The 24,975-nt window shown below is 47.5% G+C and overlaps 1 protein-coding gene across 1 annotated transcript in view; it reads right to left on the bottom strand.

Moving 5' to 3' along the window:
- LOC118780416 (plexin-A2-like) overlaps nt 1-24,975 on the bottom strand; it is a gene marked incomplete at its 5' end in the record, with an annotated part of 156,944 nt that overhangs the window by 4,971 nt on the left and 126,998 nt on the right. Inside the window, 9 exons of the mRNA XM_036532879.1 lie at nt 2,535-2,634; nt 9,102-9,205; nt 10,758-10,917; nt 11,746-11,892; nt 13,115-13,181; nt 20,219-20,487; nt 21,264-21,406; nt 24,043-24,277; nt 24,799-24,942. Coding sequence (XP_036388772.1) covers nt 2,535-2,634; nt 9,102-9,205; nt 10,758-10,917; nt 11,746-11,892; nt 13,115-13,181; nt 20,219-20,487; nt 21,264-21,406; nt 24,043-24,277; nt 24,799-24,942 — 1,369 coding nt within the window. The remainder of the gene's footprint in view (nt 1-2,534; nt 2,635-9,101; nt 9,206-10,757; nt 10,918-11,745; nt 11,893-13,114; nt 13,182-20,218; nt 20,488-21,263; nt 21,407-24,042; nt 24,278-24,798; nt 24,943-24,975) is intronic.

Raw genomic sequence — 24,975 nt, 5'->3', positions numbered from 1 at the left:
ATGTCACACAGTACGCTAGAAGTTCTTTGTCTAAGCATACACCCACTCACAACCCTGCTGCTGCACTGAGATATGCCTTAAGATGCCTTCACTGCACAGGTATGAGTGTAGCCTAAACACAGCCATTCACACACACACACACCCACGCAGCTCCCTGGGTAATTATACTCATTCTTCAGGAGCTCATTACAAAGCAAAGACCCCCTGCCCCCTCTCTCTCCTCCATGCCCTGCTGCAAATGGAATGATTCCAAATTAGTTCCACCACATAAGAAAACTGCAGAGCTTGATAATTTTATATTAGGAAACTGTGACGATGTAAAAAAAAATAGAGGGAACCGTCTACAGGTTTACTCCATCCAATGGGCACATGTTGGGGCCCCTCAAGTGGCGGAGCTGTGTTCATAAGACAGATGAAAAAGACTGATGCGCTGCTCTAATATTTCATTAAGTCCGACTCGGCGGCTGCCAGGACCCTTTCTCTACTGAGAATTCATCTCCCTCATATCATCCCTCATGCCGAATGAGATGTGTCTCTCCCCTTCTTCTTTTTAAAAGGATTAATAAATGCCGTTTTCCTGCCGCATTGTGCCGGGGACATGTAGAGTCTCTGTCACAGCCCTAATCAATACATCAAAAGATTTTCTAATAAGTTAAGCACCCCTCCCCCTCCCCCTTTCTCCTTCCCCTGAGATAAAAAAAAAAAGAAATCACTTCCAAGGCTAAGAATCAGATCTTCTCCTCGCTCCTTCCAATTAGTATTTCTCTCAGTGTCTGAGAGCACTCCGGGGACTGCAGATCACTGAGGCTCGTCTCACCTGGCATCAAAGGGCGCACGGGACAACAAAGTCGGCAAGTGGCAGCGACTTAAAGCCTTAAGTAGAATTTTCAAAGAGGACGGTCCCGGGGAGCGGGCTCCGGGGAAATGGACTCGGTGGGGGGATTGTGGCCTCAAATCCACCTTAAGCCACTCGCTGGTTCTAACCGCCTTACTTCTCCCTCTCTGCTGGAGACCCTGAGCGCGGGATCACTCAAGACTGTGCTTAACTGTGTTTCACCGCCTCGGCGTTTACGCTTTGATTCTAGGCGGGAGCGTCTGCTGCTAGTCCAGGAGTGCTGGCACTGTAAATTGAGGCGAGATGCTAAGTGCCGCACATTAAACTGATATGAATCAATCAGTGTGGTGCCAGGGTGCAGCTGCGGCCGCCGTGCCACTCTGTGATTGATGGGCGGCGGGCTGGGCCAGCGGAGCGCCTGCTTTATATGCGGCACAACGACTGCGTTCCCGCCAGCACCTTCACTCCTTTCATTTATATCTCCTGGGTTTTGCTGAAATATTCATCAAGCTGTTTGTAATAAAACAGATTGAGGTGCCTCGTGTGACGAGGAAAACTCATAACTGCACCATGTAAAAAACCTTTCCTGATGTACTGTTTATGTGAACATGCTGTATGAATTGAGGTCCAACATACTTTATACATATATATAGATACATCTATATATTTACTGTATATATATTTCTGTATGTGCTGTGTGGGTATTTTCACAGACAAACTGAACCATGTTATTGTTTGACCAGCTCACAGACATGGTGAAAGAGGCCCTCAGGAGAGGATGTAGACTGTTTTCAAAGCAGTTGTCCTCAAAGCTCCAGTCTCAGGCTAAAGATCTGCAGCTCTGGACCACGAGGGCCCTTAATACACGCCTCCTTGCATAACTCCTTTAAAGACCTCTATGATCACTCGCAAGATTTTTTTTTCCCAAGTCTGTATTGAGCACCGGAGCTGAGAAACAGAAGCTGGCCCACGCCATCGCTGAGTAACACTCAAGCCACGATCACGTCCAATCCCAGCCCTGGTAATTGGCTGTGCTCAATTTTCAGTTTTCATTTGTGTGAAGTATAATTCACAGTGAATAATTAGCAATCAGAGTTGCCTTCAGCTTCATGGCTTGGACCCCGAAGTGGACCAGATGGGGGGCCTAAAGCACACTTGCTAAGTGCCGCCGAGGGAAAGAGGCAATGTGTGTCAGCCCATTACAGCCTGGCTCAGAGCGCGGTGGAGGAATTATCATTATTATTCTTTACAATAAGATAAACACCTCTACACCCCTTCAGCCTTTGCCACTTCCCTGCGCCGCGCCAGCTCAGATTTAGGCTGCAAAGTAAACTGTAGCACAAACAGCCTGGGAGGAGGAAAAACAAAGCTTCCACCACAACTGCGAGGGAACGAAATCACCAGCAGCCTGTGGCTGAGGTGAGTGGGCTCTTGCGGTGTTCTCACAGGAGAAACCTACTGTGCATGCTATGGGCACGCTGTCCGCAGATGACAGTAAATTATCCAAAGCCTTCATGAACTTTCATTTCGAGGTGGGTGATGCTTGAAATGTCAAATAACATAATCAGGCTTCTAAATTAAGCCGTGGTGTAGCATAACTTGTAATTTGCCAGACTTGCAGCCTTTTTTAAGACAAATGCTAACAGTGAATGTGAATGGGACGGCAGGGTGAGTATGGACAAAATGGGCGGAGACTCACCATATCTGCTGATGGAGGTGCGGGAGATGCTGGCCGAGGGGGGGATGTTGTAGGACGACGTCTGCTTGGGCACCAGCGCCACCACGCAGCGGTCCGACACCTGGAGAGGCACAGAGGTCTCAGTTAGACCCTACAGAGAACAGCACACCAAACAATCACAGCCGTGTGTCTGAGACAGGTTTCAATTTTCCATACAGCCGCTTTGCTCCACAGGTACATTTGAAAGCATTCGTATTTGTCTGACCTGTTATGCATTTCCTTAAGAGACGTCCTTATCCTGGGTGACCGGTTCAGCTTACACATTGCCCATTTACACAGCTGGAGCTGCTCAGGTTAAGTGCCTTGCTCAAGGGAACAATAGCAGTGTCTCACTGGGGACTCAAACCTGCTATAAGCCCATTTCTATTACCACTGCAGCACACTACCTCCCCAAGCTGAAACCAACTGTGATGTCATAGACTTCACTGCCTGTCATATGCATTATGTTAAGAGGTATTTGGGGACATCAGCAAGCACAAATCTAAATAATGACCTCCATCCTCAGCTCCCTACCAGTGTCAAGATGACATACATGCCCAGGATCTGCACGTGTGCTGAATGTCACCTTTCTGCCCAGTGTCCCTTCAGAGCCAGACTTTAACAAAGAGAACCATCCCTTTCCCTCCAGCATTCTGAGTCTCCATCCATGGCACATTCACAGGCTGTGATTTTCTCGGCACAGCCTGCTTTTTGCATCTCTTGCTTTTAACAGCTTATTTGTGGAGAGGCTCTTGGAGATGTCTCAGAAGGAGATAGCGTTTGAAATGATTCTATAACTGAGGCACACGAGATTACCTTCATTGTCATTCTCGTCACTCTGGAGTCATTACACCAATAATGAGAGCTTGAATGGGGACGCAGCAAAGCGGGAGCGTATCCGCAAAGCGCAGGCTTCCTGCTGGCACGTCTGCCGCAAGCCGCTGATGTGTTATTGTTGTCTTGGAGCCGAGCTGAGAGAGAGAGACTTCTTCCAGTCTGAGACTCTGCCCTCCATTTTAGCTTTACAGCCTATCTGTTTTTTTTTTCTAGAGAATTTTTTGAGCCTCTCTGATCTCCCTTATTGATCGGAACCACATTGAGGCACAGGCAGCTGAGAGAGTAGTGGTGAGGGCAGTGTGTGTGTGTGTGTGTGTGTGTGTGTGACTGTGTGTGTGTGTGTGTATGAGGGGGGGCAGTATTTCATTTTAATTCCTTCAGAGGAAAATGAAATAAAGCTGAAACCTCCACATAAATGCAGAGCCTCCTGAAAGGAGCCCCTCTGTAACCCCCCTGCTATCCCACTAAGGCCACCTCTTCCTCCCTCCCACGCACTCTCTCTCTAGTCAATGGGCCATGGCATCCCCTGTTCAACTTTCCCAAACGTGACACTCACAAAAGGTAGTGCTAATAAATGTGAATGGACTTGCTTTCTTCCCTTCACCATGGCTGCTTTCAGTATTAGCCCATCTCTAATCCAAACCCTTGCAGTGTCACTGATCCTACTTTTTTCCCTTGAGTTGGTCCTCTTAGGGGGCACTGTACAAAGGCCATCACATATTTCTGAATTAATGCAGCAGCCCAGCAGAGATGGGAAAAAGGCTAATCCCGCCTCACTCAGCTGTGCTGTGTGTGTGTGTGTTACACTGTGTGAATTATGTGTGCTTCAGTGTTACAGTGACGCTCACTGGACGTTTGGTCTGGTGGTCTCATGTCGATAATTACGAGATTACTTAAATGAAACAAAAAGTCTGGACAGAGGAAATGTTGTGCCAAGTGCATTTTTGTGAAGCCAAAACCCATGTATACTATAATTTCATTTTGATTTGTGTTGATTTGTGTATGCGTGCATGTGTTCTATGCCAAAAACATGCTCCAGTGTACCTCTGAGGCAATGTACTGTAAAGCAACAAATGGCAACCTGGCAGTCTAGCCCAGCTGAGGCATTTGAAAGCACGAGTGTGCAGACATGTGTGACAGCAGGAGAGAGCAGAGAGAAAAGGCCAGATGTGATCAAAGACACCATTGGGAGTCTATTAAAAAACAGAATCTCTTTTTCTTTCTTTTATTGCAAGGGTCCGTAAGCTCCTTTCCCCCTAAACCCTTCTCACCCGTAATGCTTAGAGTGGCTGAGTACGGTCCACCTCCTCCCAGTTAATGACCCCCCAGCTCCTGCCTGGCTCCCTCCCCAGCCCATGGGGCCGTTGCCTCCACTCCACCTCTCCCGTTAATCTCCGGCAGCCATTGCCGGGGTCGCGGCTCGGCCTGGCAGCGGGAGAGTCGGCTCTGACAGCCACAGCGGAGAGACACTTGAAAGGGGCTTCAAGAATCCTCTTTGAAACGCTGCCACTCTGTTCAGCTTCTTGGACTGAATGGAAATGCATTCCCCCCACCCCTGGCGTGTTCGCCTGCTCAGGTTTGCCTGTCTCCCTCCTCCTCTGACAGCAGGAGCTGACGGTGGCGCCAAAGGAGGCCCTATTACTGCTCCCTCCGTGCTTGCCACCCCCCCCCCCCCCCCACGTCTCTACTTTTTCTCGTAAAAAAAAAAAAAAAAAAAGGCTGAAAGAGAAGCTCTGCTTGGAAAGGAGAGCCTTATAAAACTGAGAATGATTGAGACAGGTGGATTTGCCCTTCAGGAATAATCCGCAGCAGGCCAGATAGCGCCCAGGTGCGATAAGGCCCAGCCTTCCTTGTGATAACGGTCCCATCAAACGGCAGCCTGACCCGTTTCCCACCAATCTCTGATCCTCCTGATGCTCGCTGAAGATCGCTATCAGGGATTCTGGAACCCTGAGCTGTTTCATGCCACCCACTGCTGGCTCAGTGGCACAAACAGCACCATCCGGGAGGGGGTGGGGGTGGGGGGCACGCCAAGACACAAACTCATTATTCTAATTACCAAAAAAGCAAAATCTGAGTGGTCTTTGCAGTAGGCTAAAAGAAAATTAGGGGGGACCCCCTTAGATTAAGCCAGAGGGACATCCTCGTTACATTACTGTGCTTTTCTAGCAAGAGGGCTGAGCATTACTGGGAGAAGTGGAATATGTGCTAGTGAATGGAGAGAGACCTCTGCAGCTGCTCTCTCCCGGCCTGCAGTAATATCCTGTGCAGTTATTCCTGCTCTCACCTCCTGATATCTCGGCTTGTAAAGGATTTTGCGTCCTTACTCTGCATGCAAAAATGACTGCGCAGCCAGCCCTGCAGACAGCAGAGGGGAAAAATCTTTACACCGCCTGTGGCAGGGATAGAAAAAAAAATGTGAGAGACGGGTATTGTTCATTTTTGGGTTTAATTTCCCCGGATAGATGGGATTTGTGATGAATGGGCTGCTTGTCTGCTCCCGTGCTGGTTGACTTTGTGGATTCATATTGCCACAGGTTCCATGCACTCAGAAGCAGACTAATTTAATGATGTTTGCTCCATTGCTGGATTGCAGATATCTTGCCATCCATGGTTAAAAACTCTGCTTACTGACTTACAAGTTTCCATCTTTAGACTTGTAATCACCTCAGAGGTGATCACCTCTGTCAGCGGAGCCCTAAGACTGGACACCCAAATCTGCCGCTGCTGTGACCTCTCCACAGCACAGTCTTCAAAGGTCAAAGCACAAAAGTTTATACTGCATCAATCAGAATGAATACTAAATATCTATGAGAAAAAATATGATTTCTGATATACAAATGAATGATATGTATACTTTTTCAGACCTTTTATGCATTCTATGGTATACATTTGGAATGCCCTGATTCTAGTACTTGTGTAACTAGCCTAGAAAGGAATGGAACAGATTACAAATTCAACATAGAACGTGCAGGTGGTGAAAGTTAACATAGTCCTTTAAGTGTATTGGGCACCTGCTATGGTAGTCCATACAAAACAACATGTGCTCTGTTTAAGGAATGCCTGTGGAAGATCTATAAGGACTTAAGGGTAACTGTCCCAACACACACACACACACACACACACACACACCACACTCTTTATTTAAATTTTTAATCTTCTCTGCCTATCTCTCATGCCACTCAAACCTTGAGATTGAAAATTCATGGCGTCTAGCACCGGGTGTCAACGGAGGCCCCCTGAGATGCTCCAGATTTCTGTGTAATGCCATTCACCAGCTACAAGGTTAACAGTCTCACCTCTGGAGATAACAAAGACAGAAGAAGGTGGAGAGCAGAGCAAGGAGAGGTGGGAGAAAGAGCTGGGCTGATGAAAGCCTCTTTGACAAGTCAGAAGACTAATCAACGCAGAGAGATAAAATCAGCCCAGGTCCAGCACTCAATATTTCATATCTCCATTCCACAAGCTGGGATTAATGTCTATGGAGATTCATTCAATCACCATACTGGACCCCAAAAAAGGTGGAGGAAGAGGAAAAAGAAGATTGAATAAAGATATCATGCTCATGCTCCAACAGTACAATTTTTGGGGGGCAGAAAAAGGTGCAAATTAATATATCTATGCAGCCTATCATTTTCAAAATGGTCCAATAAATAAATAAGAGGGCTCCCCAGGTTGATGTGAGAGCCATGAATTTTAATGTGGTGCTGTCTGCTGCCGGCTTGCAGCGTGAGAATTAGCAGAGTCACAGGATACCTTTCACTGTTTTACCATTAACTCTGCATATTTCACACCCTGGTTCTGTCTCCCCCATTTGTATCCCCTCTCACCACACACACACGCGCGCACACACACACACTCTCACACACTCTCAACTGGCATGGGCCTAATGAGCCATGCTCCCTGTGGTTCTGGTGCCGTCTCTCGCCAAGTACTGCGTAGTTGGACAGATGTGGCATCATAGCAGCTGAGGTTGCACAGACATAAATGTGCATTCATTAGGTGGGCACGGTGGCTCAAAACCACACACCTCCCCTTACTCTCCGCACGTGCTCCTTCCTCCTCTGCCCTCCGGACAGCCCGTGTCATTCCGGGGGCTGTGATGGGTGTTAAATGCAGCATGGGGAGCCTCACATCCCTGATCAATAGTGCATTTCAGTTCTGCTGTTTCAATGTGGGAGCTGCTTCAGTGACTGTGCCCTACAGCATCTCCCGTGGCTAAAGACTGAGACAAAGAGAATGACAGAAAGCAAAAACAAAAAACAAAATAAAAAAAGCCTTATGGATAAATGGAAACGTATGGTATTTGCTGTAGAGGAATTACTGCTGAGGCTGAGAGAGCCGTGATTGGGAGGGGGACGGCTCATTAGCTGTGAGGGAGAGGAGGCAGGCGGGCAGGAGAAGAACTCCGACTCTGAGAGAGCCTGGAGGTTAATGCGGAGGAGCGTTCGTCTCGGGCATCCGGGGGCAGGAGAGGCGGGAAGGTGCCGGGCACCGAGAATGTATTCCCCCGAGAGCTCTCCGCACCGCACCAAGTCCCAATTACTCCCCTGGAAATGGTTCTCCCTCCCTCACCTTCTCCCCACACGGCGATGCTTGAGAGAGACCCCTGTTAACTGCCCCCCCCCCCCCCCGGCCGCCCGACCTTCTCCAGCTCAGGGAGCCAGGATACAGCCAGATGGTCTCTTGACTGAATAATGGGCACCCGCACACCCTGCACTGCTGAAAGATTCATGCGCTCTCCAAAGCCCCCGCTCCCCCCCCCCCAGCTTCTGAAGAGGGATAGAACGGGGAGCGGCAGGTAAACTCCGACCCGCCGAGACTGCGAGTGGAGCTCTGCACAAAGTGAAGCACGGCTAATTGCCGCGGTAACAGGTAAAGGACAACCCTGGCACGTAGCAAGAGATAAAATATAGATTTCGGGAGAGCTTAGGGTCAAAGCTGCCCTCCAAGTCCAACTTTTGAGTTCCAGACTTACTGCACTCTCAAGGGAAGGCACTTGCAATGCTCTTTTTTACCCAACCAGATGAATAATTGTCCCCCATTTTCTGTGAGTCATGCAACACAAATAATGCTCACATATGCAAATGAGAAACCGTGTGAATGACAGCCAGGGGAAGAGCAGAGTCCACTTATAATGGGCTTTGACAGGAGTGGATTCAAGGCACGATGCATTTATTTATACCTTTTTATGTTTGAAGTGCACCTGTTTTGCACAAACGCTGTACAGCGGCAGTCATCTGCTCCATGCCTTAAAGGAATATTTTAAAACTCCATCCACTCATCAGCAGCCCTGCCTTCCAGCGCAGGGCCACAGAAGCCACATGGCATTTTTACATTAACATATTCAGGATTCACAATGACCAATGAGAGGGAACAAATCAGAGAGCTTGTTTGAATTTTAAAAAGATGCATCTGGCATCTAGCTAAGGTTCAGATCACTCATAAAGTATCATGCATATCTAAGACAGATTGACTCCATCTTACTTTAGACTCTTAACATTGTTTTGCATTCATATGGCAAAAACTGCTGTGCAAACTGCTGTGTAATATGCCTTTTCATTATTGAGGCTTGTTTCGGTCCTTTTCCACACAGTATTGAGTTTTTCTGGCTGTGTTTTGAAACACCGCAAAGTGGTACATGGAAGAGTGAGCACAATTAAACGTTTGGATGGGCCCGAGAGTGAGGGAAAGAAGTGCAGTATATCTTACCTGGTAATGCATCAGGGTGTTGAGCCTCTTCCAGTCATTCTCGATCTTAGTGGTGATGTCTTCATCCTGCAGGACCACCCGCGCCATCCGCCCCTGACGCCATTCTGAAGGCACAAAGACAGCCAATCACATTTTCCGCCTCACCTTCATCAAGCAGCGATGCACTGTCAGGCCATAGAGGGGTCTGGGTCGGTTCCAGGCTGTTTTTTAAAAGGCTGATGTACTATTTTTACTAAGCCTAAGTATGAATTTGAACTCTTTCCCAGAACAAATTGAAGTACAAAACCAAAATAAGATGTCCCTCTTTCACAGACATACCGTCTCCAGTGCTCACAAAGTGGTCTTAAAAACAGGCAAGAACCAAAGCTGAAAAACCCAACTGAAACTCACAAAGTGTTAAGTGCAACGTCATTTGCCTTCATGTCAACACAAAGCATACATTCTGCACTTCCAAAGGACTCCTGAACAAACACATTATACAAATGAAGCAATATCAGAGTCACTGTTTTACAGAATGCTTCTTCTGCTAAGCGTTGGGTATGAGTCTACCGAGATTGACGTGCATTTTAATTAAACACTACACACGAACAATTTCAAGATGTGCACGCAGTCAGCCTTGGCTGCATAATTGCCACTTGTGTCAGTGATAGTCTATCCCATTTACATACACTGCAGCAAGAGTGCCTGCGTTTGAGAGCCACTATAAATGACTGAGGGAAAATCATCTCCTTCTAAGGAAGAAACACAAGGGAGAGGGGCAGGGGAGAGGCTGACGACTTGTTGGAAGATAATGAAACGATAATAAGGATGCTGATAGAGAAATGGCAGGGCAATGCGGCGCTCCTGCTGGGAGTGATCATTGATTTTCTCCTCTGTTGCCTGGACTTTATTGCTTTGTGCCACTGCCAGCCACACAGACTCACCCCCCCCTCAAAACCCCCCACCCCTCCCCCTTTCTACCCACAGAACCCCCCCTCCAAACCCCCTCTCATCCTGGCAGCACCCCGTTTCCACGGCGATCGCGAAACAAAGCACCTGTCACACGCGGAGTGATTTGCACAGGTGACGGGGGGGCTTTTGTTCCCTGTGCCTGTTGTTGTTGCTGTTGCTGTTTTTTCCCCCTCCTGTTGATCTGCTTGAGGGGGCAAGTGAAGCGACTGTGCAGGATGGGAGAGAGAATGTGCATGCATGAGGACCGCGTGGGTGTCTGCTCGCCTGCCTGTCGGCCCATCTGTCAGCTCTTACCTGGGTCAGTCAGCCAGACCACAGTCACACAGGCAGCCATTCTCCAATACAAAGCCTGCCGTCCTGCAGTCAGCGTTAGCCAGACAAAGAGACGCGTGGGCAGAAGCTCAGTCAGTCAGTCTGTCTGTCACTCAGCCCCTGCTTTGCTCCACCAGTCGGCCTGTAACTTAATTAGCGGGATTGTCAGTCTGTCAGCAAAGCGTCGGTCCCCCTGATGGCGTGACAGTCTGTGTGTTCTGCCTGGGCCGAGTCTCTGTGTGTCAGTGCTCGGCCGTGGGGTCAGTGCGGGCATGCGAGTGAGCGTGTCAGTGGCTCGTTAAGCCGGTGTTCGCGCACCGTCCTGCGATGGGGGGGGGGGGGTCGTCATTACCAGCGCCTGTCAGTTACAGTGTCAGCGCGGTGCTGTCTTACCCAGGTCCATGTCCACGGCCCGGGGCCTCTGGGAGTAGGGCATGTTCTTGTAGACGGCGTCCAGGATCTTCTCCTTCACCTGGGTGATGGTGTCGCAGTTGAGCACCTTGACTGGGATCTCGGGGCTGTTCTCGTTGTCGGGGTTCACGCAGTTGAGGATCTGGGGGAGGCGGCAGAGAGAATCCCGTCACGCTTGGGCGCCCCCTCCCTGCAGCCGGCTCTCATTAGAATCTGCTCCGCTCATGGCGGGAGCTCTAAGAGGCTATTTCCGCGCTCGCCGGCTTCCGAAAATCTAATTTCACACCTTCGGTGGGACACCAATTTCCAACTCTGGCGGGGTATTAACAAGTAATGAGCCAAGTTTCCCATCAGGGCAATCAGAGCAGTGTCATCTTGTCACTGTCTGAATTCCCTGTCCCGCCACCTTCTCCATTTCAGTTGGAGCAGCACTAAGCACGGGAGATGAATCAGGTGTATAATGAAGACTGAGGAGTAGAGCCCTGTTCCAGGGACACATGAGGTGGAGGTGGAAAACCTCCTTCTGAACCGAGCTGTAGGCTTATACAGTATCTCGCAGTTTCATCACGTCAATAATTAATATATTTATACTGTGGATGGTACAGCAATAATGACTGCTTGTAACACAAAGGAAAGATTTTAATTTATTAGGACTTACAGTCAGAGTGGTCAGAATGAGTCACCCTGGCTTCATGTCACAGAACAGGGAGGCACACATGATCATGGAAATGTGTGAAGCTTAGAGTTCAAATGCCCTTTCAAATGTGTGATGGAGAGTATGTGCATGTGTGCAAGTTTGTAAGTCTGCACGAATGTGTGCGCGTGCGTCAATGTGTGTCTGTGCGTGGGCATACATGCATATGCTTGTGCGTGTGTGTATGTGTATGTGTGCACGCACGTGCTGTGTATACTGTATGGGTGTGTGTGCATGCGTGAGCATGTGTTTGCCTGTTTCCACTGTGGAACTAACCAGGGTCTTGTACTCTATCTGCTGGCGGATGAGCTTGTCTTCGCTCAGGGAGTAGCGGGCCTCTCCGGTGATGGCGTCAATAGGGCCCTTCTCCATCTGCTGCTTGATGGCACAGTACAGCATGAAGAGGGGCTCTCCTGCACACTCCTGTAAACACACAGAGAAACAGAGCTGTGAGACCAAGCACACACACGCACACAAAGAGGCTCACACACATTCACATATGCACACACACACACACACATACGCACACACACACACACACGCACACAAAGAGGCTCACACACATTCACATATGCACACACACACACACACATACGCACACACACATACACACACACGCACACAAAGAGGCTCACACACATTCACATATGCACACACACACACACACATACGCACACACACACACACACACACACACACACGCACACAAAGAGGCTCACACACATTCACATATGCACACACACACACACACATATGCACACAAAGAGGCTCACACACATTCATATATGCACATACACACACACACACACACACACACACACACACAGAGGCTCACACACATTCACATATGCACACACACACACACACACACACACGCACACAAAGAGGCTCACACACATTCATATATGCACATACACACACACACACACACACACACAGAGGCTCACACACATTCATATATGCACACACACAAACACACACACACGCACACAAAGAGGCTCACACACATTCACATATGCACACACACACACACACACAAAGAGGGTCACACACATTCACATATGCACATACACACACACACAGAGGCTCACACACATTCATAGATGCACACACACACACACACACACACACACACACACACAAAAAGGCTCATACACATTCACATATGCACATACACACACACACAGAGGCTCACACACATTCATAGATGCACACACACACACACACACACACACACACACACACACACAAAAAGGCTCATACACATTCACATATGCACAAACACACACACACACACGAGTAAAAGGATGGTTTGGACTCTGGTTGACACTTTATGGATTCTGGTCGACCTTGTGGTCTGAGAAACAGAATATCTTCAGCTCAGAGGCACATTGAAGAGGACATGTAAAAGCGGAGTAACACCACAAGTATACACAGCAACACTCTCCTCAGAATTCAGAGTGTAACAGTTAGATGACCTTGAGATCTTTGAGTCCTAGCCCAGTCAATCTGGATGTGTGGTCTTAGACCACCTTCCTCTGTGCCACTTCAGTCAACAGGTTTACAGAGTGGCCAGAGTGCCCTTCACTTTCCTGCTACATAAACCATGCTGCAATGGGGATGGCTGATAGATGAGTATAGTTACCTTGAGAAATTTGTGGAGTAGGAAGGCAAACCAATTGGTCAGCATCTTCTCAGCGACAGACTCCGTTCTGAAATTCAAAGTCAGACAATATAAATCTTTCATAAGGACTACATATGCCCTTAATTTGAAAAAATGTTCTCACACGTATCTGTTAGAACAAAGTCTCCATGTTGGCACAATGTTTTTTGTTTGTTGTCTAAGCGTTATTTGTCAGTTGGGATGTAACAATTCCCACCCCCACCTCAGGAAATATGAACAGTTTTTTTATGACTGAATGGTAAGCAATAACATCTGTTCTTCCAGCCGTGAAATTCCTCGGCTGTTCAGAGATACACTATGGATTCACAGGCCTCTTGCACCAAGTCAAAGATGTGTCAGGATTATGGCTCCAATTCCCACCAATTGGAGTGGAGACTGGAATTAATTGTGCTTGAAAATATGTTACTGTGCAGTGACCTGGAGACAGCATCTGCTGAAAAACAAAACAAAACTAAAAAAAAACATAAAAAATGCCAAAAACAAACTTATCTCCTTTTGTTCTAGTTTGTCTTGTAGAAGACACGGAGCAAGGTGTAGGCATACTGTACACATCAGAATCCCAGCGTAACTTTGAGAGAGGTGGGAAAAAAGTGCTGGGTTTATTTAAGAAAAAGACGGAAGAAAAAAGAGAGGGAGAGAAAAACCCCCAAACCGAGTGGTTAACGAGCATGAAAAATACATGAAAGTGTTACTCCTGCGCTCTAGACGACGGGCTGTGCTGTCTCAGAATACCAATACCACTCTGATCCATCATCTAGGGCTCAGCTGCTCCACTGAAACACTGAAATCATCCTTTGTTTCACTAAATAACCACCAGACTTCCTTGTTTTCAACCCCCCCATACACACACACACACACACACAAACTCTACGGTGCAGCTGTGCCTACAGCTGAAAACATGGCTGTTTCGCACGGTAATGCCAGTCCTGACATCATTACCCGTGGCCCTGCCTGAATTTTACACAAGCAAACGGTGTGTTTCTCCAGCACACTGCAGGGCTGTCCAATATGGCAGCGTCGTTGTCTGTCACCTGGTCAACCCCTAAAACAGCCCCCCCCAAACCCCCCCACCCCTCTCAATCAGCCACTCACAGGGCTATTGGAGCCTGTTGGCAATTTACTCTGTGGTGCATTGAGAAAATGACCCTCTTAATGCAGCTGAAATCACTATGATTACAGCCGAGAAATGGCAGCCCATGCCATTCAGTAGAGCAAAAAGGGATTAGGTAGGATCTGTATAACACTGATCATGGCAGGTATTAAACAACAAGCACGCTCACCTCACATCTTAACAGTGAAACACATAAATAGGGCTGAAAATAATTACAGCCATTCGCTTTCTGAAAGGAATAAAAGTGAGATTGGCATCATTATGTTCATAATTGTGCTGGCGTGTGGCGGCCATGAGATAACGCGCGTGTATCCAACGCACTGCCTTTTTTTAACGAATCCAATGATCTTCCACACTGTATGTTGCAAATTGGACATCCTCGGGAGTGCAGGAGTAGCAGACGCGGGGCAGGCTGTTTTTCAGCTACACTTATCTTCCGCGCAGTGTTTTTGTGTTATTGTGATACTGCCTCAGCAGCCTTGAGGTTCTTTGCCCATGAAAAGAGCCAATGCAATAAGCCCCCACCAAAGTGCCAGATTGTGGAGCAGACAGGGCACTCTGTGACAGGTTATTTGAAGTTCATTGCATCAGAGGAGAGAATATGAAGTCTTTTTCTTGCCTTTTAGCGGCAGGAGGGCGAGGCACAGCTGACAGCTGGAAATGAGCGGGCTTGCATCTACTTTCAGAGCCCCCTGCACAATGCCCGTGAGCTGAGCTGAGCCTGTCAGCTCCCTCCGCTAAAGTCTTCATCTATACAGCCCATGTAAGTCTTTTCAAGGTACACTGGCCCCATGTTTTACGGACAATATACACATCTCTGTTCTTTTTTTACACCTTCCTTTCCACGCAGAACTCTCTCTGATTATTCCCCAATGTTGACTGTGAGCAAGTGTGTTAGACGTTAATGGAAGCTATTAAGCAGTTTAATAAGCTCAGCTAGTCCCTGAGTAGGAAGCCAAAAAAACGCTTTTGTGCGGGGGCCGTGTTGAGCCTCCTTAATTTCTCCGCATTTGAATGGCTCCGAAAGCCTCTCGCTTGGTTTCCCTTTCTTCTCCCTCCTCTCCCCCTCTCCCTTTTAATTGAGTTGCATTAATGAACATCAGGGTTTCATTATCCAATAGTGCATTAAGAAGAATGAGTTTTTCTTAATGCTGGTAAATAGGTAGAAGGGGCCAGATTAGAAAGCACTGGAATGTCTCGCACTGGGCGATGCAAACACAACATCTCCCTAATGACCCATTCTCCATCGCTCTGGATGGATGGAAATCTCATTAGAAAACATCATGAAAAAATGCAACACAAATAAGAGCAAAACGCCCGGGGTGATGGAACCGTTCCATTTTTAGCTGCCATTCTCCTCAGAAACAGAGAGGGAGAGGGAGAGGGAGAGAGCTGGCAGAGTGCTGGATCAATTTAACACATCGCATAGCCTCCACTCCGCTGTGGATGGGCGATGGCTGGCCCACAATGCACCCTGCCTCTGTCTCTGGAGCACGCTCAGATCTCATTATGAAAAGGTAGAGGGGGCTGTCTGTTTGCACAGCACTCAGAGGTGTCCCTCTGTATTGGCACTGGCTCAGCTCTGACAGAGGGAGAGAGAGAGAAAGAGAAAGAGGGCGAGAGAGACAGAGTGAGAGAGATGCCTCACCAGCGCTGAAAGATTTAAAAAAAAAAACCTCCTCGAAAAGGGACGGCCACAAACAAAAGGAAGACAGTCTGCAACCCCTCAGTCTCTGGACCAATTAAAGGAAGAAAAGAAAAGAGAAGGTTCTCTAAGCCTTGGCGTGGGCTGTTTGTGCAAACAGCATGTTAGGGAGAAGTTGTATTGTAGAGTGTGCATGGGAGTGATCCTGAAGTAGTGTGTTTAAATACGAGACATTTCTTTCAGGTCTCTTTGATAACAAACAGCTCTGTTGTTAATGGTGCTGGATTCTCACAAGTATTAGCTGGAAGAATTCAACACATTTGACAATAGGTACTCAAGATGTATAGATTCTCAGTAAAAAAAAAATACCAGAGACACATTGATGGGTTTGAATTACATTCCAGATCCAACAGACAGAATGCCTAGGCGTAGGTCATTTGGAGAATGGACTCGTATTGAAGACCTTGAGTTACTGTGCTGAACACTGAGCTTTAAATGGTACTACAGTATGCTCAAATCCTTCACTGAGAGCAGGCAGCCAGCTCTCGTTCTGCGATGCATAGGAAATGAGTCTGAGTGTCTGAAGTGGTCTTGGCTCCATTCTGTTGACATGCTGCACTATTTTTGTACAAGTCCTTTTTCCTGTTCACTCCACTCCTCCCTCAGGGACATTCCTAATACACTGCATATCGTTTCCTCAATTAAATTATTCTGTTCCAAATGGAAATCATGTCACCACTTGCTCAGCATCCAACGTGCTAACTCATGCCCAGCGACTATCTCTCTCTGCATCTGCCTGGACCCCTGATGTTTTCCAAGCACTCTCTCTCTCACCTTTATATTAGGGGGTGAATTTAATACCTGAGGCTGGCATAGAGGGAATGAGAGAGAAAGAGAGAGAGGGAGCGAGAGCAGGCTGCAATGTTAATTACAGCGAGCGAGCCTGCTGCATCTCTAATGCAGTGATAACCCAGAAACTCCTCTCAAGGAGATTACCCACAATCCCTTGCATGAGAGCAGCCTCTTGAAAAAAAAAAAGTCACAACTTTCCCTTTCCGACTCCCCACGGTCGGCACTTTATCTTCTCAATGGACCTCTCTGTTGGAGATCAGCTCAATAATTAAGGGCTAGCGCTACTGCAGGCATGCCATCTGACAGACTGCCTCTGTCAAAGTTACCAACGCCCGGGCACTTATCACCACGACTTCCTGAGTCACGGGGCTCTTGCACTCGCAAATCCCGTGGTCAGCACAGTTGGGGTAATCCAGTTATGGATTGCATGGGTACTGTCGTGTGTTTTAACTTTGTCCCAATCTCCATGCAATCTCTCTTTGCCTCTGCTGTTTTTAAAATCTGAACCTTGCAGTGCGTGCAGACGTACAAACATTTACAAATGAAAAAGCTCACCCTGGGAGATCAGGTGGGGAAGGGGGGGAAGTGAGAGGAGTTTCTCCCATACACACAGGTCTTTTGTTTCTCTCATTTCAGTACAAGTACTTTATTTCCTTATTCACCATAATCCATTTAGTCTAAACATATGGATTTATATGAGGCAGTTAAGGTGTCAAGTTGTCTTGAGGAATTATGATTCATAAGAGACATTTTGTCATGCATTTTTTTCCTGCAGCTGCCACCATAGGACAAAAATGGGACTGGGAAATAAAAATTGATGAAATTCTTGACAGAATACTGGCTTCTAGGATATGAAGAAGGTCACTTCATGTAAAAAATGTCACTGGGCAAAAAATAAGTTGGTAGCTTTGGAACTGGAGCAGGTTTGGAATACCAACATGTTACTAACTTTGGTATGGTAGATGGTTTTAACTTTGAAGCTGATTAGCCACAGAATTGTGAATCATGTGAATTAGTGTACACTGTTACCCTTTCAATTGCACATATGACTGTGCACTATTTAAGAGCTGTGAGGAGCAGTCCCGATGTCTTCATCGAGAGTAAGCCAAGTGTCTACGTGAGGCAAAATATGCTAAAGAAATTAGCCACTTGTTCTGTTTTAAACAATTTACTGATTTAAAATCACTGTTTCCTTGACAACAGCATTACTATTTCAGTCTGTATCACAGATGTACACTCCATTAGAGGGCTACAAACTCACAGACTACACAAAAGGTGGACCAAGACTGGAAACATGCACTGCCACCGAACCCATTTAAAATGGATGACGAGTGAGAGAAACTCTGCAAACTGCTCTTGGCCCTTCCCTTCCCAGCACTGCATGCGCACTGACCTGGACCAATGTGTGTCACAGCACTCGTTTCTCACGCCGTAAACCAGGACCAATGCTGCGCTGTGGTTAATAATTCATTTCCTTCGCCGCGCTTCTGAACCCTGGCATCTGATTGTGCGCATGTCACAGAGTCCGTGTAGCCTCTCCGGAAGTTCCTCTTACAGCCATACCTGCAAAACCTAACTGCTGAGGCCACTGCTCACCTTCGTAAACTCTGTCCAAGCAAATGAACCTGACCCATCTACATTCACAACTAGGCTGTGAATTTGAAAAAAAGCCACACGTACCTTAATTAACAAAACTTAATTGTCACGAGCTGTTAAATGATTAACAACAATAACTTGCCATGGAGGAAGAATTGTTTGTTTCTTTCGATTTGTGATATCAGGATTTAAGGCACAGACGATAAACACAGTGAAACATTTTACTCACACTCTCTACTATTTCTCACTTGTTTGAATTAATGCTCTCTTGTGGCCCGCAGGTTACAAAGTTGTTCAATTTCATTCTGCAAGAGAATCCATCTCCATTAGATATTTTCTCCAAAGAATTTAGTTTATTTCAGAGTCAGCTTGCCACATTTATCCTCGCTTTTGTCAGAATAAGTAACAAGGAAAACAAAAAGAAAAATATGTCCATGTATAAATGAAAAAAATATGCATGTCCAATCAGTAATGCCTTATGCTTAAATTTGAATGTAATCTAAAACTATGGAATGCTCTGCCCTCAAGACAAGGCTTTCGCTACCCTACTTTATATTATGGTCCTCCTAACGGCAAAATTAATATAAACTACTGAAGCGCGACTGGTCGTTTGTCTTATAAAATATCAACATAATCCCAGTCTATTTGCCCCTGTCATTTTTTATGCTTTCCTGCACATGCGCTTGGTCATCTATTAACAAATGACATCACAACACAAAACAAAGAAGCAGATCGTCATCGCAGGGAATGTTCTGTCTTACAGAAATCTGACACATTCTAAGCTAAAAGGTAATAGGTGCAAGGGACAGCCTGGGTCCAAGTGCAGGACTCTGACTGGCATATTTTGGCTGTGAGCCTGCCCTCGTACTCCACCGGCCCCGTGTTTAACCCATCCCTATATTTCATAAACTCACAGCATAGCCAGAAGAGCTGAAAAGGGCCCCCATTTTTTAAAATATTTAACACCCACGTCTTGGCCCCAGCAAAACAATCTCCGGTTGGAGGCAGAGAGAGGAGAGTAAAGTTGAGCTGGTGCTAAATGTTTGATGAGCAGCACACAGAGGATAAGTGAGACTGACAATGGCACTATGTTGTGAGAGAGCTACTGTAAGGGTGGGAGGCTACAGCAGCCTCCTCTCTCACTCTCAGCATTACCCTCACAACATCCTTCTGTGCATCGGATGCTGTCAGAAAAGGTACCATGAGTTTCTCAACTCCTGACAAAAGCTGTGACATGGCAAACTAATGACTGCTATTTAATAAGCTTTCCTGCTGGTTTTAATAACGTGTCAAGAGGTAGATGGAAGCAAACTTTTGTAATCATTAAAAACATTCTAGTAACAGGGAAACTTTTTCACATTTGGTTTTTGGAGTTAATTGCAGTTGCTCTGCTAATACATAGCATGATTGCATAATTTGAGCAACATTTCTTTTGACATTATACTAATATTTAAATGGCTTCTTTAAAATACAAATTTTTTTGTACAGATACTTAGTGGGATACAAGGCAATAACCGCTAACTAGCTAGTGTTATTTTCCTAATATATCCCAGTATCTCCGACGAAATTTGCAAAGGTCTGGTTTTGTCCTGTACCAGATCCCCATCCTCCAAGCTACTATTTACCCCTCTCTTTAACCCTACCCATTCACCAATAAGTCTTACACCTTCTTCAAATATATTCCCTTCCCATCCCACCCCTCTACTTTTCTCCCTGTTTCTCTCCCTTCCTTCTAAGCCCCTTTCCCATCTGATTAGATTCTAGCCCCAGTCACTGATCCTGGATCACGTGAATTTGTTTTCGCATAACTGCTGGGGTTATGATCCGTGCTAGCTGAGCTGACCCTGGATCAGGGACCCACCTGCGCAGCAGCAGCTTGGGGTGGTTCTTGCTCTCCAGGTTCTTCTCGATGAGGTCGGAGAGCAGGTGCTTGAGCACGTCGGTGGCGTACTCCAGCTTCCCCTGCAGGGCGGTCATGATGAGGGACGCCACGTTGCCGCGGTCGCGCATGGAGAAGGAGCGCTGCAGCTCCAGCGTGCGGATGAAGGTCAGCAGGAACACCTTGTTGTTGATGAGCTGGGCGAACATCTTCAGGGCCTTCTCCACGTTCAGCTGCCCGTTTCCTGAGACCTGCGCCCACACAGCACACACAGGGTTAACTCAGCAGGGGCGTTCATGTCACATTCTACAGTCTGTCCTCAACAGAGCACTGTACAAGGGCTAGATAAGATGGCTCCAGCAGAAACACAATCCCGCATAATTTCAACGCTCTGTCATCAAGCGCTGAATGCTGGGAATTCATTGGAGGGATTCTCCCCACTGCAGTAATTACTCTGATTAGGCATCTGAGGGGTTTGCACAGAACAACAAACAAAGGGAGCAGTTACGCTTCAGCATTTCGCCTGCCGGTCCCCATATTAAACCATCGAAAACATTCCACCACCAGGAAGCGCACATTCCGGCAGCATTTCACTGGCACTCAGCGCACTGAGTGGCTGCAGAGATAAATTTTCTTATAGAGCACACAGGGCGGAACTGGCCAAAGAGTGAATTATATATATTCCCCATATAAACAACATGCAACCCACAATTAATATTGTGCTTCCAAAAATACAAACAAGGATATGTTAAAAAAGGCAAGAAATGGACTCTGACTCATAAAGCAAGCTACCAGAGAGCTGGGTATTACCCAGTTCAGTACTCCTAATGACAGAAGTGGTGATGCATGAAATGAAGCTTTGCTGGGATGTACTTCAGCAGATCTAGTTTCCGGAGTGTGTCTACCTGGAGCCAGAGGGCTGAGAGGCAGACTGCCAGCCTGGATGCGGTCAGCCCCAGGGCACTTGGGTATTTTTAGCAGGGGTGCTGCAAGTAAGCACAGTGAAAGCAGTTGTCCCCTCCCTTACCTCCAGCTCCCGCAGCACGGGGTGGTCCTCGATGCCAGGGAAGAGCACCCGCATGGCGTAGGTGCGGTAGTCCAGGTGGGGGATGCCCGCCCGGTCCAGGTCGCTGGTCAGCTCGTTAATGTCAGTCTGCAGCTCGGCGAAGGCTGGGCAGGAGGAGAAGGAGGGAGCGAGTGAGGCTACGGTGAGGAGGACGGCTGTGGTGCGTTTCTGGGTATTGTTGGAGGGCTTTCTCTGAATAAATTCAACCCTGTACAGATGCACAGCTGTACCGCTGGACTAGAACAGATCCGCCTTATACACGAGCATCAAAATGACTGCACGTAAATTAAACTGACAGGTACGCTATGAAAGATGAGTAGGAACATTACAGTTCACCAGCTATGTATATTAAGCCAAGAGTAAGAATGACGTGATTTGATTTAAAAAAAATTAGTTTCTCCCTCTGTTTTCACCATGCTCTCTCTCCTCTCTCATTGTCTTTAACTCGCACTGACCCACTCACTCTCTCACACACATACACTCACTCACACCCCCCCCCCCCACCCACCCACACACACACACACACACACACACACACACACACACAAGTGCATGTACAGACTCAGTAAATTGGTTCTGCTGAAGCCTCACTGTCCCCTGCTGTTTCAAACAGAGGTGAGATGTGGTTAATTGGGTCCGTCATGGCTGAGCCTGGATGCAGCTCCGCCCCAGGAAGCCCCCTCACTGTGGAAGATCACATCTCGCGAAACCCCTCCCTTCCCACCCCCCCACCTCTGGCCCAGCCAAGAAACAGACACCCCCAAGAGGGCTCCAGGTAGCCTTTCAATCCTACCCCCAGGGCATAACTCTGGTCTGCTGCTTGTGTTTTAAACATGACCTGCCTCCCCTTTATCCTGCCAGTGTGCCTGCGTCCAGGCTGCTGATGCTGTGAGCCACTCCAGCAACTCTATGATTTACCAGCTGTGCAACACAAGTGAGCATATACTGCAGCCTCAAAGGAGAGAGTTGAGCAAATCTCGCCTCGCCCACTCAGACGCCAGAGGTCAAGGGACCTACGGCCCGCTCTCCCTCATACATTTGTTCCAGCTGTCTCACCTTTATAATAAGGGTGACTCCCTCTCATGTGCCGGGGCTCTGTGCGGTGGCGGAGGGGTTACACATGGGTGGGAGAGGGAGGGGGAGCGCTCAACTGATGTTTATTCAGTGCAGAAGCGCAGTCAGAACAGCGTGATCTGGCAGCACGCGCTCTAACCGCATCCCTGGGGTGGGACGGAAAGGGGTGGATGGGGGGCCGGGGGGGGTGATGGGGGGGGGGGGGGGGCGCGACGGGATTAATATCCGGGAATAAACGCTGGGCCTGTCGCCATGGCAACCCTGCCCGGACCCGGTTGGACGAGCGGTGCTGGAGTACATGCGATAAACCCGAGGAGGTGCCAAACACGAAAAAGAAGAAGGGGGAAAAAAAGCCCTACTACGCCCCCTTCAAATAATCTATCCCTGTGGTTCCTCTGCTTCTCTGGGTGTTAACACCACCAGGACTCGCTTGGCTGCTCTGCCTACATTTACTCTTACAAGCTCCTCTGGAAATAAAAAATAAATAAATAGTAATAATAAAAAACCTCAGGGCTTTTATCTGACTGCATGTTATTCGCAGGATGAGGGACGTGATTTCTGAGCAATATTGCAGTCTACAGCTAGGCGTGTGTGTAAGGGTCTGCGATTACACATACTTTCATCTCAAACCTATCAGCAAATTCCTGTGAGGCCTCTGTACACCTGCTGCACACACCCAGAGAAAAGATAACATTCTCACAGCAGTTTACTGTTTGTTACCTCCCGGCTAATGTTACATGTTTGAACAATAAACATCAGCTACAAAGACTCTGCCAGCTCACAGTTCAGTAGACTGCGGCTATGATGTCACAACATGCTGCATACACAATGAATCAAATGCAGGTCTGCATTAGAGGCTGCATTTGAGAGCAGAGGGTTAAATAAACATACTTCTCTCAGATGACCATGGGATAGTTGACTGTTTAGAAAGGTGACGTGTGCTCTGAACTCTGAACAGCCAGGAATTTGTGCAGAGAGGAGCAGGGCTCTCTGATCAGCATTAGCAAATCGTGTCTCACGACTTGAGCGTGGCTTGTCTCCGGCATCCTCCAGTAGACTGACACGCATGTTCGCCCTCACGACACAGGAACCCAATGAATTCTTAATTCCAGGCATATTCCTCAACCGTGAACGCATGCCACCATGAAATAAAAATTAACTGCCGTGTGCGATCGTTTCGTACAGGATCCTGGGAATTGCTGTGTTTACCCCATGGGCTTGTTCATTTTATGAACCCAGCAGTCTGAGCTTTGTATTTCAACAGCAAGGCCCACAATGCCTCACACATGGGAACATATTTATAAAATTTCATTTTCTGTGCAGAAAATGCAAAAAGACACAGAGTGACTCAAACTGCTAAAGCTATTCTAGAGACTTCTGAATCACCAACAGCTTTATTGGACCGATGAAAACACGCAACAGTGCTAAATTGTCAGTTCATGTCCACTGCAAAGTTTAATAACTCATAAACTGGCTCCCTGCCACTGTGATTTGTTATTTTAAAGCTTGGGAGTTTAAGCTGTTAAGTTTGGTCAAAAACCCTGCTGTCACTGATTAAAAAATGGCAATGAATGAGAGCCAATATAATAAAACTTTGATGTGGTGGAAAACTAGGCTGCTGAAAGTGGGTTTTTATCTTACCCACAATCCCCTGGGCTGGGCTCACCTTCTTTGCACTCCAGTGCCACACGGGACTCCAGGTTGTCCATCTGCATCTGCAGACGCTTGAGGGTGAGGTCGTTCTCGCGGGACTTGCGCTTGTAGGCGATGAGGACGATGATGACGATGATGAGCAGGAGGCCTCCGCCGGCCGCGATGCTGACGATGGCAGGGAGGGTGAGCAGGCTGTCTGACAGGATGTTCACCGCGCCGGGGGAGACATGGAGCCCACCCACCTGGACCTAAGGGCACATGCACACAAACACGCACAGACACATCTTTGAGAAAGACACTAAAACACTTACACCTGTATTTCTTTATTTGCTGTAAAGATAAGTTTTTACTCTCAGTTAAAGAGTAGATGGATGATGGAGCTTGTACTGTCTCAATCTCTCCAGACTCTCTAGGGGGAATAAACATACACTTTCCATCTCATACGCAGTCTCACAGCTGCTGCTGAGACCATCCCACACTCATGCAGCCGCACAGCTGTTACAGGGAACATCTCACACACACACACATACACAACCACACACACATGTAGCCACACAGCTGTGAATAGGAACTCAGACACACACACACAAACACACACACACATGCAGCCTTATAGCTGTTACTGTTGAATATCTTATACACACACACGCTCATAATCTCACAATAAATGCTGGGACTCTCTCTCTCTCTCTCTTGCTCTTTCTCGTTCTCACACACACTCATACACACACACACACACACACACACATAGATTGAGGGCGTAACTGACCAGGACTTTGTACTGTCCAGTGAGGTTGGGTGGTTCACACAGCAGTTGAGTTTCGGAGACAGTGACAGAGCAGGGCGTTTCCCCGATCAGCACCGTGTAATTCAGCTTCACACCTCCTGGAGCTGGGGGCACCAGGTTCCTGCCCTGTGGGGGAGAAAGGGGGGCCACGAGGTGGTG

This window comes from Megalops cyprinoides, chromosome 7, assembly GCF_013368585.1.
Source record: "Megalops cyprinoides isolate fMegCyp1 chromosome 7, fMegCyp1.pri, whole genome shotgun sequence".
NCBI classification, from domain to species: Eukaryota; Metazoa; Chordata; class Actinopteri; order Elopiformes; family Megalopidae; genus Megalops; species Megalops cyprinoides.
The sequence above is the reverse complement of the archived record's forward strand: the minus strand, read 5'-3'. Positions and strand labels throughout refer to the sequence as shown.